Consider the following 14,989-nt stretch of genomic DNA (forward strand, 5'->3'; position numbering starts at 1 on the left):
TGGGTTTTTCTGTTTTTGCTTTTTGTTTTTTTATTTTGCTGTTTTTTTCCCCCACTGATAATTAAAAATGTTTACGCCACCGTCAGCCGTCCCTACAGATGGGCTGTAGGAGCAAACACTGACATATTGGAGATGAATATGCAGCATTTGATGGCTGGCGTCACCAACGCCTTACTGCTCTGCAGATAGAGACAGAGACGCAGAGAGAGAGAGAGAGAGAGAGAGAGAGAGGGAAGGACAAAGAGAGAGTGAGAGAGCGAGAGAAGGAGAGAGAGAGAGAGAGAGAGCGAGAGAGAGAGAGGGGAAGAGAGAGAGAGAGAGAGGGAAGGACAAAGAGAGAGTGAGAGAGCGAGAGAAGGAGAGAGAGAGAGAGAGAGAGAGGGGAAGAGAGAGAGATAGAGAGGGAAGGACAAAGAGAGAGTGAGAGAGCGAGAGAAGGAGAGAGAGAGAGAGAGAGAGAGAGGGGAAGAGAGAGAGATAGAGAGGGAAGGACAAAGAGAGAGCGAGAGAAGGAGAGAGAGAGAGAGACAGAGAGAGAGAGAGAGAACACTCCACAGACTCAAGCACCTGGTTCCAGCTCCCTCACATGCACCCTTATATGACCTGAAGTAAGGTCTCAGTCTTTATGTAGCAGTTTTTAGCTTCAGTCGGACTGAGTTTCAGTCTTTATGTAGCAATTTTCAGCTGCTGCCTCCTGACCCAGAACTCTGGGAAGATGCCTGGACAAACCCTGAACAGCACTGCAGCGGGCAGCTGCACTTCCCTCCCCTCTCACGTGAGCGTGCGCTGGCCCCAGTCAGCAGCACAGACACTTACAGAGAGAGAGAGAGAGTTTTCCTCACAGGGGAACTGAAGAGAACTTGGCTGAGGAAAACAGTCGGTTCTCTCACGTTACGAATACTGGGCCAGGTCTCCTTTTCTCATCCTGCTGCTTAACAAGAGGAAAATGAGGATTAAAATCGTTTGACTTTAGAAGTATTAGGCACTGTGACACCTGATTATCGAGCAGTAGGTCACTGGCAGTTTTTTCTTCTCATTCCCATTCGAGAGAAGGCCTCTCTCTTATCCTGCATAAATACTGCTGCCATCACAGCAAACGTTTATAATGTCAACATGAGTAAAAGAGGTCAACAGCGCTAAAAAGTCAACGGTGAAGGCAGTTCCAAAAAGCCAAAACGAATCACGTGAAATATGTATGTCGAGTGAAATAGTCATCCAGAAAATATTATTACTCAACATATCGGGCACTCCCAATCTCAGCTGAAAAAAAAACAAACAAAAAAAAAAAAACACTGTCCACACACACCCTTTTCTATTTGTCTTCTCTGTTTTTGTTTTTCGTTTTCTTGAAATGATGCATGGCCTTGAAATCTCATGATTTAATAGCTTGGTCTTTGAGCAGAAGAGGGAGAAAGGTTATGTTGTTACAGTATAGCTTTAAATTTCAGGTCGTTAACATCTATCCTCTGACGCACTTATAGCAGCCCCTCCGTGTTTTTACTGAGAGCATATTACAACCCTCAAATGGACCATTCCGGAAAACAGGAAGTCTAGCGCTCCGGCAGGTGTGTGAGGAGCAGGAAAGGGCTGAGTTAATGTTGGAAGACTGTCGGCTTTCTCTGACTGCTGACTACGTCCACGACAGTGTCTGAAATATAAACACTCACATTCACAAACACATCATATGTTGAGCAAGCAAATAACTGCCACATTAAATCAAATGTGGTGGAAAATGCCAAGCTTAGGGTATCAAAGGTTAGGGTGTGAAAAGAGAACACAGATTACATAGCTTCAGTGTGGAAGTGCACACTTTATAAACACGACATGGCATGCTTACAATCTTAGATAACTCCCTAATTTCATTTTAGAGTTCAGTTTCACTGAATCAGTGAACCCTGCTCAATGTGTCCTAGTTTTCCAGATTCATACAAATTTGTTTTTCATTGCGTTTCAGCAAGTGACCTATCCTTTCACCTGTACTATGAAGGCTGAATGTCTGCTATTTGTGTTCATCTGTCTCTCACCAGAAAAGATGGCATTTTACACGATGAACAACATTCATGCCTCTGTGTTTTATGTTTACGTTGTCACATGGTTCTCTATCGCTAGAGAAAGTATGTATGCTGGGATATTAGAAGTTGTAGAGCAAAAGTGTGTGACCCGTTGTGTCTAATTCAGTATCTCTACTCCTTCCTGCTCCTGAGTCAGGGTCTACACACCTGTCAGGCACACAGGTATCATCCTTTCTCACTATTCACTTTCAATGACCATCTCGTTAACATCCTGGAATCCTCAAACCAAACAGATCAACACAAACCAACGCTTTAATGCAGCTCAAACTCCTATTATTACAATGACTAAGAAAACGTCTAGTGACAACATCTATATTTGACCTCTGGACATGACACTATGCATTAGAATGTTTTAACACTTTCACTAGTGTTCTTCGACCTTATGACCCCTCCCATGACCCTTCAGGATCTTTCAGGTCACAGACGTTCCACTGGAATGAAGAAAGCATGCACAGTGGCCCTTAAAGAAAACAACCACCTTAAGCGGGTGACGTCAGAGCTACAGTGAGTGAAGAGGAGAAAAGAACACAGTATGTCAAAGGTATAACAAATCTTTAACCACGACCGTGGACATAAACACAGCTTTAAACCCAAGAGAAATTTACAATCAAAATGCTTCAGTGCATTGTTAGAATGCATTGCTCATGCTCCATGAAACCAGGGGAAAAAACATGGGTAATTTACCCAAGATGGTCATATCTATCGACGACAGGGTAAAACTGTTAAATAAAATAAGTGCAGATGATCACCTTTGATGTGTCCTCTGTAAATTAAATAAATGCACTGTCGACGCAATACTAAAATCTGAACACTAAAATGAAGAGTCCCTGGTTAAACGGTGGAGCCAATTTCTCCAACACCCTCCTCAGAGTCTTCTGGCGCGTTTTGCTAAAGAGTCCTCACTTTCCACAGACACATGACAAAATGAGATTAATTGCAGTATGGCAGCAGCTGGTGTTCTGGTCACCCCACCCACACAGTGAATGTTAAACACCAAGCAAAGAAAGGAGATGGCAACCAACGCGCCCCACAGATAAACACAATATTTACTTCAGTTATCACATAATGTGAAGCTAAAGCTTCCATTCAGAGTGGGTAATGATAATTACTGCAGAAATAAAACCATATTGGAATTAAACTCTGTGTACACAACATATGCATGCATATATGTATAGTTGTGGGGGTTTTTTTTAGTGAGCGTGCCATCTTGACAGTGTGTCTGCAGGCTGTAAATAAAAATGGCAGCACTATAAACCAGCTCGGAGTGTTTCTGAATGTCAACATTATCTGGACGTTTGCAGGCACTTCCTAATACTGGTCTGCTCTGGTACCTGCAGGCGACTCAGAATCCTCACTCTCTGTCTTCACTTCACTGTCTCTTACTCCCTTCGGGTAACGCCACAAAACAGAACGCGCTGCACACCATGAGAAGCACACACCATCAACTGATTCACTTCACATCCTAACCACTGAATCGACAAACCTCACAAGGAATCGTGGAAATATTTAAATTATCTTTTTCTTTTTTTTTTTCTTTTTTAAAGTTTTCCTCTCCTCTCTTAGATCCCTGCTTTCAGCCTACGCTTACTCAGCTTTATCAGGATGAAATGTTCGTCTGTTCTTCCCAGAGGCTCTTCTCCTGCTCCTGACAGACTATTGTCTTCACAGGCTTCTTCTACCTAAACATCTTCAAAGTCCTGTCAGACTAGGCCCACGGGACACCGCCTTTAAAGCAGACGCTGACTGACAGCCAATCCAAACACAGCACAGCGGTGCGGGTTGACATGTGCAGCGGCAGAGAGAGAGGGAGTCACAGATCTCTCGTGGGAAGGGGTTGGGGTTGGGGGTGGGGATGGGGGTGGGGGTGGAGACATGCAAACTGCCATAGCCAAACACTGATTTCTTGGTGAGGGGGTCAGGAGGACGAGCGGTGGAGGAAAAGGCTTAGTTCTTGTTTTTCTGTCATGAGATGGCTTAGGCCGACCTGGCCTGCGCTCAGGCAGGACTAACTGGAATCATATGAGAGAAATGGAGAACGGCAGGCTTGCTGAGGAGTGGTTGATTCAGGAACAGGAGAGCCCTGTGAAAAAAAGCCGGAGAGAGACAAATTCCTGCCGGTGTCTCCGTTTTACTTGGCGTTTCACTCAGGGAATTCTGGGTGAACTGGTCGTTCTCTAGTCACGCGGTGGTGTCTGGTCTCTTCAGCACTAGGTCTGACAGTCAGAATCCACTAAATAATGCATCAAAGAACAGTGTTCATGTGGCCCAATTTCTTCATAAGAAGAACTAACTGAATACATGTGCATGCCTGGCATATGGCAGTAACACCTGAGATCATTAGGCAGACAAACATGAAATTCATAGTTAGACACCACACTACTGTATATGGAGGTGATACACTGTCTGTGTGTGTGTGTGTTTTTTTATGTTTCATGCTTTGACCTTTCCACTCGTTCACCATGACATCACTTTGTTGACTAGCATGGATATAATATAGCCTGCACCATGTGATAGCACAATCAGCCAAAAGTTCACTCTTAACTCTTTAGCTGAGCGGATGCGATAAGTGGTTAAAAATCGGAATATCGAGAAGGTTCTCGCATACAAACGACCGTCTCTGGTGTAATTAGATTTGCTGTTGCTTGGGTCTGCGGACGAGTCGGAAAACTTTTACGAAACAGCTGGGTCATGTGGTTGGTGACTGCTTGCCGACAGCGTTGTGACAAACCGTGTATTGTGTTGTAACTGTAGCTATTATATTAGGCCAGTTGTCTCTCAGGACTCGCCTCCAATCTGCTGACGAGAGGAATACAGGTTCTGATGGCCTAGAGCTATATAACAGAGCAATACATGGCCACGCAGGACAGATGCTCAACACACAGGCGTTGTTTTTAACAGAGAGCGTGAAACATAGTTCAGCCGTTCCACACCTAATGCCAGGAAAAGTCTCTCACACCCAGGTACTCCTCCACATCTGTGTTAACGCATGCAGATGGCTTGGTCTTCTCTGGCCTCCTGTACTGTTCAGGTTTACATAGTGGAGGATCAAACACCAGCTTAACAGTAAGCCAGAGAATCACTAACCATATGTCAGTACAAATATAAGCCCTCATATTTTGGTTGGTGTCGTCACCTAGAATAATGTTTTCTTTAATTTAAAAAAAAAAAAAAAATTTACTGTCTTGTACCTGTTGGCTCTTGTACAAGAACCTTTAAGGACACAGCGGGCCGTCAAACAGGTTGAACACAACTGCATGTTTTAAATGGGAGACGCAGTTAAGGTGATGAATCAATGCGCTGTAAAAGTAATCCAGCGAGGCAGGTCAGGGCGTATTGTGCTGCGTTGGCACTGGGAGTCTCTCTGCAGATTAAGCTAGAGACAGTCAGGGCTACTGAGGTGAGGGGAACAGTTCATCAGCGGTAATCCCATCGGACACTAATAGAGCTCACTCCATGATACTTTTACACAGAGAAAACGCACACAACCACACAGGACTGCACGGTTCCATTCTGAATGGGAGAATAATGCATAAATGTATGTCTCACATCCTCATCTGATTTTGCCTGACCCAGATCATCCTATTTTACCAATGACCACATACAATGAGTCATCTACAGAGGCATAGGGACTTCTCTGAGCAAGCAAAACAGAAAAAAAATTATATCTATGTCTATCTATCTATCTATCTATCTATATACATACATACATACATACACATACATACACACACACACACACACACACACACATACATATATATATATATGTATATATGTATGTATGTATATGTGTGTGTGTGTGAGTATGTGTGTATGTGTGTGTGTATTCTATTGTATCTTGAACAGAACTCTTTTATAGGCCTTTTTTTCATGAGTGTTCTCAACTGTGTTAGAAGAAGGAAATGCCGGACACTCAACTAGCGTGAATCAACGCCTGCAGTCCAGGAAAATACAAACATTAATCTAGTTAAGGCCAGGCCCCTAACCTGATACCACCCTATGTGTTGCACAAAACGCGTGAGCATGCCTGCCAATGAGTGCGTGAGTATTTAACTAAAGGGATGCTCGGTGGGCTACCTGGCTGAACCTCGGGGATGCGGGTGGCGTCTCCACGGGGCTGTTCCAAGGCGCCGTGATGTACGCTCGCCGCTCGGCGAGCCCAAGCTGTACCTTCACAGTTCAGTTGTGGTGGTGGTAAACCAGCAAATGAGCAAATATCGCAAAGACTCCAAACAAAACCAAATCATTCGCACCGAGGGGAATAACGAAAGGACTAGGAAGGCGTAATGGACCAATATGGTGCCCATATATAAGTTCGCGGCAAACCATTTAAAGAGTTCTCGAACTCCTCTTTTTCTCTCGCACTCGAGATCTCGTCCGGTCCTTTCTTAAAGAGACAGCAAAACCCAGGTGGGCGCCACCCTCCAGCATCTCTTAGGTATGTCAGTGCGTTTCCCTACTCTATTACTACCATATCCTAACATCTGTTCCTGTCACAAAGTGTGTGTCACACATGGGCCTGGGCATAGAACAAAGTATACATCTATATCGTGGCTGTGTAGAAAGTCGAGCGTGACCATCCTTACCTTGAGAGAGTCAAAGCAGGCGATAACTCTTCCATTTTCCACTTGGCAGCTCTTTGGTGGGTGAGCGAATTTGCATTCGTCATCACTGCGAGAGCACGCGCCCCTCTGAAACTGGCGACACACCTCCAGAGTCAGCCATTTCGTGTCCCGTATCGACGTCAGGTTTAAAGCCATGATCGGGTAAAGGGCTTTCGGATTTGGTGAAGGCTGACTACGGTTAAAAAAATGTTGGCTATGGAAAACAATGGCCTCGCACAAAGCTTTTTCACCCACAGAGGCCTGTGAATGACCTTCCTGTTGTGCTCAGTATGCGTAATAGAGATGCAGAGTCAGTGCAGACTAAGGGTGATGGCTAACCGAGCAGCAATCTAACGTATTGGCATGTAAGCACTCATAGATCTGTCTGCCCCAGTGAGAGGTCTCTGGCGGGGGAGACAGGCATGCTCAGACGACCCGGAACAGACAGAGCATCGGGAAGCTCAAAGGTTAAAGGTCTTAAGCCATCCGAGGACAAGATCACGTGGTGTTACACAGCTGCTGCACTGAACTAATTGTTATTCCAGAGTGCTGACTTGATTTCAGAGCTTGATTTTCAAATCAGGGCTGCAAACAGGTCTTGACGGCACGATGAAAACCTTCCCTCTGGGATCTCCGTGAGGACCGGGGCCGGGGCGAAAAGGACAATGTTTCGTGATGGAGACGTCAGGGCTCAGGGGGAAAGGAGTGATGGATAGACACAATCCTGGATCACGGGGCAGCTATGCATTAGGGCTGATGTCTTAAAAGGCACTTTCTGTTGGCGATCTGTCAAGAGAACAAAGGACAAAAAGACAGAGAGAGAGAGAGAGAGAGAGAGAGAGAAATGTGTTAGAGAAATCTTATTATGCGCAAGCCATCTTAACCCATGACATCCTACCCAAAGCACCTGATGAAGACATTAAGACAATCCTATTAATAGAAAGCAGCAGTCTGGTGAGATTTCCTGTAAAAGTAATGAGGCTAAGGATGCTTCCCAGTGCCCAGATCACGGACTGTCATCCTGCTTTAGATTACTTTACATCACTGCACAAACGCTGATCTAACAAGTGAAGGATTTCAAGAAACGTTCTCCGGACATTTTCAAGACCGCTTCTAGATCTTGCCTCTGATTTCCGTCGGTTAAAGCTATCTGATTGCCTCCATTTGATTTGTTACAGAATTTTACTTCTGTTTATGGTTTGTGCTCTTCCTCCAGATTCAAAGCCGCTGTAAGCACTGATGGTGTGGATGTACCATGACAGATCCCTGAGGCATATCTTCAGTTCTGTCACCCAGCAGCTTTAAGGAAAGTGTTACCAATCTCTCAGACAAATCTGCAGATGGGGGCCAGACGTATTGCACATCATATTAGAAGGTAACGGTGTTTACGCTAAACATGACACTGAACTTAGTACTGTAACTTATGTCGCAGACAGTTCCCTAATGGCTACATGCTTGGTTTGTATTCTGCCTGCCTTTGAAGTCGCTTTGGATTAAAGCAACTGGCAGACAAATAAATGTTAAAGTAATTGTAAAAATTCCGTAAAATATGTAAAATATCTGTTTGCATCTATAAGGAAGGCAATGTTGGTAATGTTAGCATCCAGAAACTCAGCAAAGACAGTCAGACTAACCAAACAGCTCCTTTATCCATACAGTTGTTTGACAATAAGAGCATTACACTGCAGAAAAACATTGAAGCTTTCCTAATATGACAGTTCTAAGGGAGTATGTGTGTTAAAGTAACAGCAACACAAAAATGACCAGTGTTGTTTGGGCCAATCACCTCCATGCAATGCTCTGATCCCCTAAGCTACAGAGTTTCAGTACACAATGCCAACAGAAACATCCAAATGTGATACTCTCCCACTTTAAAGTCAGCCAACCAACAGACACTCTCACACTCATACACACACACACACACACACACACACTCAGACACAGCACCACTCAACTAATTAGAGTGACACGTTTGACGGAGATTAACGTGTGTGGCATTAAGTCTGGCTCGGTCCACAATAAAACGCTAATTCCATGCTGCCTATGAAAAGAACTGCTTCCATCTCAATGCAGGCTGTCAGCCCAGCTAAACATTCACCCAAACAGATAAAGCAAAACAAGATCAATGCTGGAAAGAGTAAAAGCAATAAATGCGACAGCGATGACAGCTTGGATGGGTTACCCAGAATATGTTCAGTCACACAGGCACAAAACACACAATTAGATCCCTCACTGTTCAGCTGTGAGTGTGTGGTCAGTTATTTCACGAGAGCAGTCTAAATTTAGACCATACTTCTGTCTTACAAATGTAGAGCCACTTCCATATGGATGAAATAAATTAGTCCGTCAATAACTTTTCTATCATAGATGGCACAGCTAAGGGGGAAAAAGTAGGACAAAGCCATCACCCTATTTTTGAGCACTCTTTCATTTTACTAATGAAAAATGTTTTGTTCTCCCAAAGGATTAAGATGTAATTGGGGCAAATGTGTGTATCTCTCTCAAGATCAACCTAAAAAGCTCCTAGCTAGCCAGTAAAAAAAAAAAAAAGAATATCAGGTTTAAGCATCTGCGGTCTTTAACGGTGAGAGAGAGAGAGAGAGAGAGAGAGAGAGAGAGAGAGAAAATCTGAAACCTCAACCAGCCGTGTATATCAGTTCAATTAATAATGAGAATATTTCAGCCAATGATATTCATAATGTCATCTAGTCTTCCTCTATATGAGTGACGTTAATGTAAATATTCTAAGAGCTTACACCTAAGCAGAGTATTTTACAGGCTGAAGGATGACATGGCTGCTATACATTATGCTGCTTGATATTTTGACCTTTGTCTCTGAGTGGGTGTCCCCCTCCCCCACCAGTCTTTGTCAGAGCTACTGTGAATACACTGTTTTGCCCTCAAACCAGTTTGTTGTTTGCAAATCTTATTGGTTACGAAAACTGGCGATGATTTCTTGGCAAAACACCCTTAAGCGAAAGTGTTGAAATGCAGGGGAAAAAAAAAACAAAAACTTTAAACTCTATCACAGAACCAGCACAAACACGGCCGGCAGAATAACAGATCAATAAAGATTTCAATAGCAATTTGTTTGAACAATCTGACAAATGTAGCTCAGAGGCCAAACGGATTTTTATAAACACGAAGAAAACATATTCGTTTTAACATTATTATGAAGCTTGAAAGACAAACCCAGGGTTATTTTTGAAAATGTCCCAAAAACAATCCAAACTCATGAACCAGCCAAAAAAAGCATGGGACACAACAAACGAAACCCAACAAGTGATATTCTTATGAAGCAGAGTTTGCTTTGCATTTCAGATTTTACAGTAGAAATGAGCCCTTGGCTGATTAGACTGACCGGTTTGCTCATGCTGAGTTTGACTCTGACTCTGTGAAAAAGAGAAAAGTTTCTGTATCTGCTGCAGTTTGTCTTTCCAGTTGTGGGAAAAAAGCAGGAGCAAGGCAAAATAACAAAACTGTCATCCATGTCCTCTGGTCTTATAAAACTTTCATACCTTGCGAGGAGGCAAAACGCATTCAAAAGCATGAAGCAGGTGATTCAACAGAAGAACGTCAGACATTCTCATTGGTGTATTGTAACAACTCAGTCATGTTTTACATCTGTCTGGTGGTTCTTGTTCTTGTTCTGAAAAGGAAAAGGAGCCCGTTCCGAATGTGCATGGACATTCATGAAGACGGCACAGAGACCTCTGTGCAACATTGCAGCTCCATTTTCCAATCTGTTCCAAGCGAAAACTGCAGATACAAATGAAGCCGTTACTGGTCTTTCCCCTGCCATAGGCAACATTTAGAAATTAGGCGGGTACAGAACATCACTGACTGAAGTAGAACAGAAAAGGTTTGAGATCTCTACTAAAGAAACAGAGAACAAGAGAACAATCAGACAGAATTAGATTTAGAACCAGAGCATGTAGGCAATAGGCTATATGTGCACACATAACCATTACGCACTGCAAGACAGCTTTCCTGTTGTTTTCCATTCTGAGTCACAATTTACGTAATTTAGGTGTGGTCCACAACATAACTCCGATCAGAGGGCGAAGTGAACCGACATAAAAGTGATATGTGAATTAGACAACGCTGATATGAGTAGCTTGTAAGCTCTCCTAGGCTGAAAACATGAAGGCCAGGCTACACTAACTCACTACTGTGGGGATTTCACAGGCTGTAGACAGGACATCAGCACTATGATAAACAGAGAAGCATGAGTACGATACTCAGGATAAAGCTACAAAAGCAAGAGGAAAGCAGCACTGTTCTCTGTACTGTCAGGATGAGGGAGGTAAGCAACCCCAGACAGGAGCAGCACTCTTCATGCCACTGTTACGTGTTACTGAGACACACCACCTCAGCAGCCCCACACAACCAGCTTTATTTACAGAAAACCACACCTCCCCCTTTTCTTTTCAAAACACTCACTCAGTTGTGATTGAGCACACAGCAGTAAACTCCTTTACAGAGTCAGGAAATAAGGAAAGAGAAGCAATCCTCCCACCTCGTGCTGCACAGAGCCTGCTCTCCACGCTCTCCGTAAAAACCCAGTCTGAGACCAGGGAGCATCCACAAGTGTTAATGAAGGTTTACAGGTAGGAATAACCCCGGAACTTTCTGACATCGCCCTCCCCTGCCACAACGGCCACTGCGTCTGCTTAGACAGGGGTTTTCTTTCATCGACAGCAGAGAAGGGGAAAAAAAGACTGTCTGCTTAACTCTGTCTGAAACATTCCCAGCCACCCCCTTCCTGTTAGCGCACCCGCCTCCAGCAGGACCCTCCCATCGCGTCCTGACCAATCACAACAGAGAGATAGACCTGCTGGCTGTAAGGCAATGACTGATAGGCTAAAGTAGCTACAGTTGCCCTGAACTTGATGATGACTGTAATATGTTGATCCTGAACTTTCTTCCCTAAGCACAGTCACATCCATCTAACACAGCATTATGTCATTTTAATTAGGGTTAAACTGCACGCAATTTACACATGAGTATAGCTTTTCTGAAAAGTGCAAATGATGTTATTTCCCAGATATCTGAATGTTGAGAGATGCATGGTATTCTACCAAAATATTTCCATAATTTTTTAAGATGTTTTCCTCCACCCCAATACATCTAATTAAACATTTCTAGAAGGATGATCATTTCTGACCAGCTTAACAGACCTGGATATGCTCCATGCCCCTTGCTTTACAAGGAATAAAATACTATTCCTTATCATAAAACTAAAGAAAGTCCTTTAAAGATGTTTGCGTTTGGAAATTTAGACGTTTGCAGTCCAATCTAGAAGGTACATGTGTTATTACATATATTCTCATCCATCTGAAATCTGACATATCCTTCACATGGAACTTTAAAATATATAAATGTAAGTTCAGAACGTTAATCACTGAATTTATATTAGACATTAAGATGTAGTTGTATGACCTGGCAGATGATTCGACAATTCCGATTGGGTTTTCTTTATCAAAGCAGCTGACAACATTTCGGTCAAGTGTTAATTAGCTTGCTATTAAACCTCAAGTTATCCACACTAACTTCTATACCTCGCTACAGACCGCTAGACATAGGAGCATCGTGGCTAGGTTTAGCTTGTGTGCTAGCAAAAAACCCTAGGCTTTCCCACTGGCATCGGAAAGTAACGTACTGCTAGCCAGCAAGCTAGCTGGTACGCTTATGAACCGAGAAATTACTCCCAACTGTCTCCGTGAATCGACACGTTCGGTAGCATGGAGAAATTAGATAAGAAAATATTTACAGTTACTAACATATGTGGTCCACGCACCCAAGGGGCTGGGAATCTAAAACGCATTAGTAAGTAATAGTCCGGATTTAAACTAGCCCGACTGCTGCTGAGCTAACCTAAAGAAGACCACCTGCTTACCTCATAGTCACGAATCTTTCCGCTTCGAAGTGCTTAGCCACCAACAGTCACGAAGCTACACGACGAGCCCTCAGTACGGATACATGGAAAGCGAAAGCAAATCAAGCAGGACATCGACTGAAAATAAAGCCCGTTCAAATAAGACTTTGCGTGAATTCAGAAAAAAAAATGTTAAGACCGCATTTCCAGATATACGTGAACTAAACTGAAAATAACATTATGTTGCTTCCTCGCCGTTACTTTAAAGTCCGCGAGCTACTTTACTAAAGCAACAAGCATTTGACAGCTCAAAGCTGTTTTTCAGGAACCGCCGGGAAGTTTTTAAGGGGGGGGCCCACAATTAAATATCACCCAAAAAATAAATGACTGCAAAATTTCCAGACACTATTCGAAGGTTACATAAATTCTACAATTCTAATTGGGTTTGTGATTTGTCAGACGTCACCAAAATGAAAAGGAAATTTATTTCAAAACCATCGATAAACCCCATGGATAGCCACATGGTATGATCCAAATGAATGTCAGTAACTATGAGAAGGGTCCTCTTGTTACCAGGGGAACAGCGAGATGCAGAGAGAGAGAGAGGGAAAGAGAGAGAGAGAGGGAGAGAGAGTGTCTATATTTCTTTCTTTTATATTTCCTTTCACTTCCAGATTTAAGAACATACAGATGTATGAGCACAAACAGCTGATATTCCAAGCTGCAATTCATTTCGTTTCTTTCTTTTGTCTCTTTTACTTGACTGGCCTGACCTATGACCATGTATTAAAACGGTATACGTATAAATTAGACATAAGAAATATAGAGCATTTTAAGAAATATGGGTTGTGATATACGTCTCAGTGAACTGGCTTTATACGCTCTGTTGAGCTCTAATGATGCGTCTTATCTTCTTAAGCCATTCTTTACGATTTACCCTCAAAACCATTACTCCTATATGCAGTCAGCCATTGCAGGATGTTTTATGGGGGATTCGGAAAGGTATTCATGGACACAAACACATTCCTTCCACTTAATTGAGAGTGGTATGTCTGGAATGATCAGTCTGTGTTATTATGGGCACGAAAAAAGCAGACTGAAATGCCAGACTACTGTGGGGAAAGTTTGCTGATCTTGCTTCACAGTATCCTGTACATTTTGCAGCTCCCTTGCCAACCAGTCAACCAACCAATCACGAGATTACAGTACAAACCATCAGCAATATTCTCTCTCTCACACTGGACATTCCATACCGCAGCCACACGGTTGCACTGAGTACCGAGACTAGTATTTAATTCAAAGGTGCCACTGCGTTTAATTAGTATGTTGTAGTGAAGAGTTTTTCGTCTGTGCTATTGGCTGTGTGAGATGCAGTAATCTTGAGCGCTAATGCTGGTCACGGTGAACGTTATCAGCTGGAATGGAAGCCTAGCGAGCAGGAGAGCAACGGAAAATAGCAAAGGAAACGCATGTATTCCCGATATATGATTTGCCATGATATCTGTCAGATTCATGGAAGTTCTCAGATAAGGAAGATACACGGTGCACCCGATTCAGTCCGGTCCAAAAGCCCTAATTATCTCAAGTATGGGCTGAGTGGTGTCAAATATGGTCTTGTTTACTGACAGTCATGGTATTCAATTTATTAATCTTAAAATAAATAAATAAATAGATAGATAGCTCTTAATCAGGGAAGGAGACCATTTTGTCAGTGGTTTCCATACTTTGAGTTGCCTCCATATAAACTCTTTCCATATCTCCCCGAAGGCATTTCTGTTACGCAAACATTTGTCTCATAAAACAAATCCACAATATTATTCAGAGGTTTGTGAATTCACCAGTCAATGTTGCCATGTGGGGAGGAATGTGAAAATGGTTTTATGTCAGTAGTTGTAATCAGCGGAAGAGCGTGTGTGTGTGTATTTGTGTGTACATACTGTATGTGGCTCGCCTCTGAGTGGATTTATTGAGAGAGATCTACACTCGAGAAAACACAAGTGAAAATACTTCACTTAGTTACGTGCTTGTTAGATCATGAAAACGCAAAGTCATCAGTATACCAATGGTGATAAAATAGTGCCCTGAGAAAAGCCATGCCCTGACCTTCTCAGTGAGAACTTGAGGTAGTCTGTCGCAAGTGTAAAAAATGGTAATTCCTATTCAAAAATATTGACTGCGAAACCAAGGTATTATTGATAGAAAGATCAAACCAACGCCCAAATGTAGCATACTTTCCCTCATGTACAGGTCACTTAACGAACTTGTACAGATTATTCGTTATTTTTCAAACGGCAGGGAGTGTTGATCCGAGAGGAATTCGGGCATTCTTAATGTAGTTACATTTATGAACCACTAGGTGGAAGCAGAAGCCAAATATCTGTGCATTTATAGTATCGATATATCAGGTTCGAGCTGGCGAATTTATAAATGCCTCA

The 14,989-nt window shown here is 42.9% G+C and overlaps 1 protein-coding gene across 2 annotated transcripts in view; it reads right to left on the reverse strand.

Annotated features, from left to right (window-relative positions):
* LOC115823595 (muscleblind-like protein 2a) overlaps positions 1-11,383 on the reverse strand; it is a 30,282-nt gene extending 18,899 nt beyond the window's left edge. For both annotated transcript variants that reach the window (XM_030787656.1, XM_030787655.1), the window contains exons 1-2: positions 11,196-11,383; positions 6,659-7,462 (exon numbers count right to left, since the gene is read on the reverse strand). In XM_030787656.1, coding sequence (XP_030643516.1) covers positions 6,659-6,832 — 174 coding nt within the window. In that variant the 5' untranslated portion in view covers positions 6,833-7,462; positions 11,196-11,383. The remainder of the gene's footprint in view (positions 1-6,658; positions 7,463-11,195) is intronic.
* Between the last annotated feature and the right edge of the window lie 3,606 nt (positions 11,384-14,989).

This window comes from Chanos chanos, chromosome 10, assembly GCF_902362185.1.
Source record: "Chanos chanos chromosome 10, fChaCha1.1, whole genome shotgun sequence".
Lineage (NCBI taxonomy): Eukaryota > Metazoa > Chordata > Actinopteri > Gonorynchiformes > Chanidae > Chanos > Chanos chanos.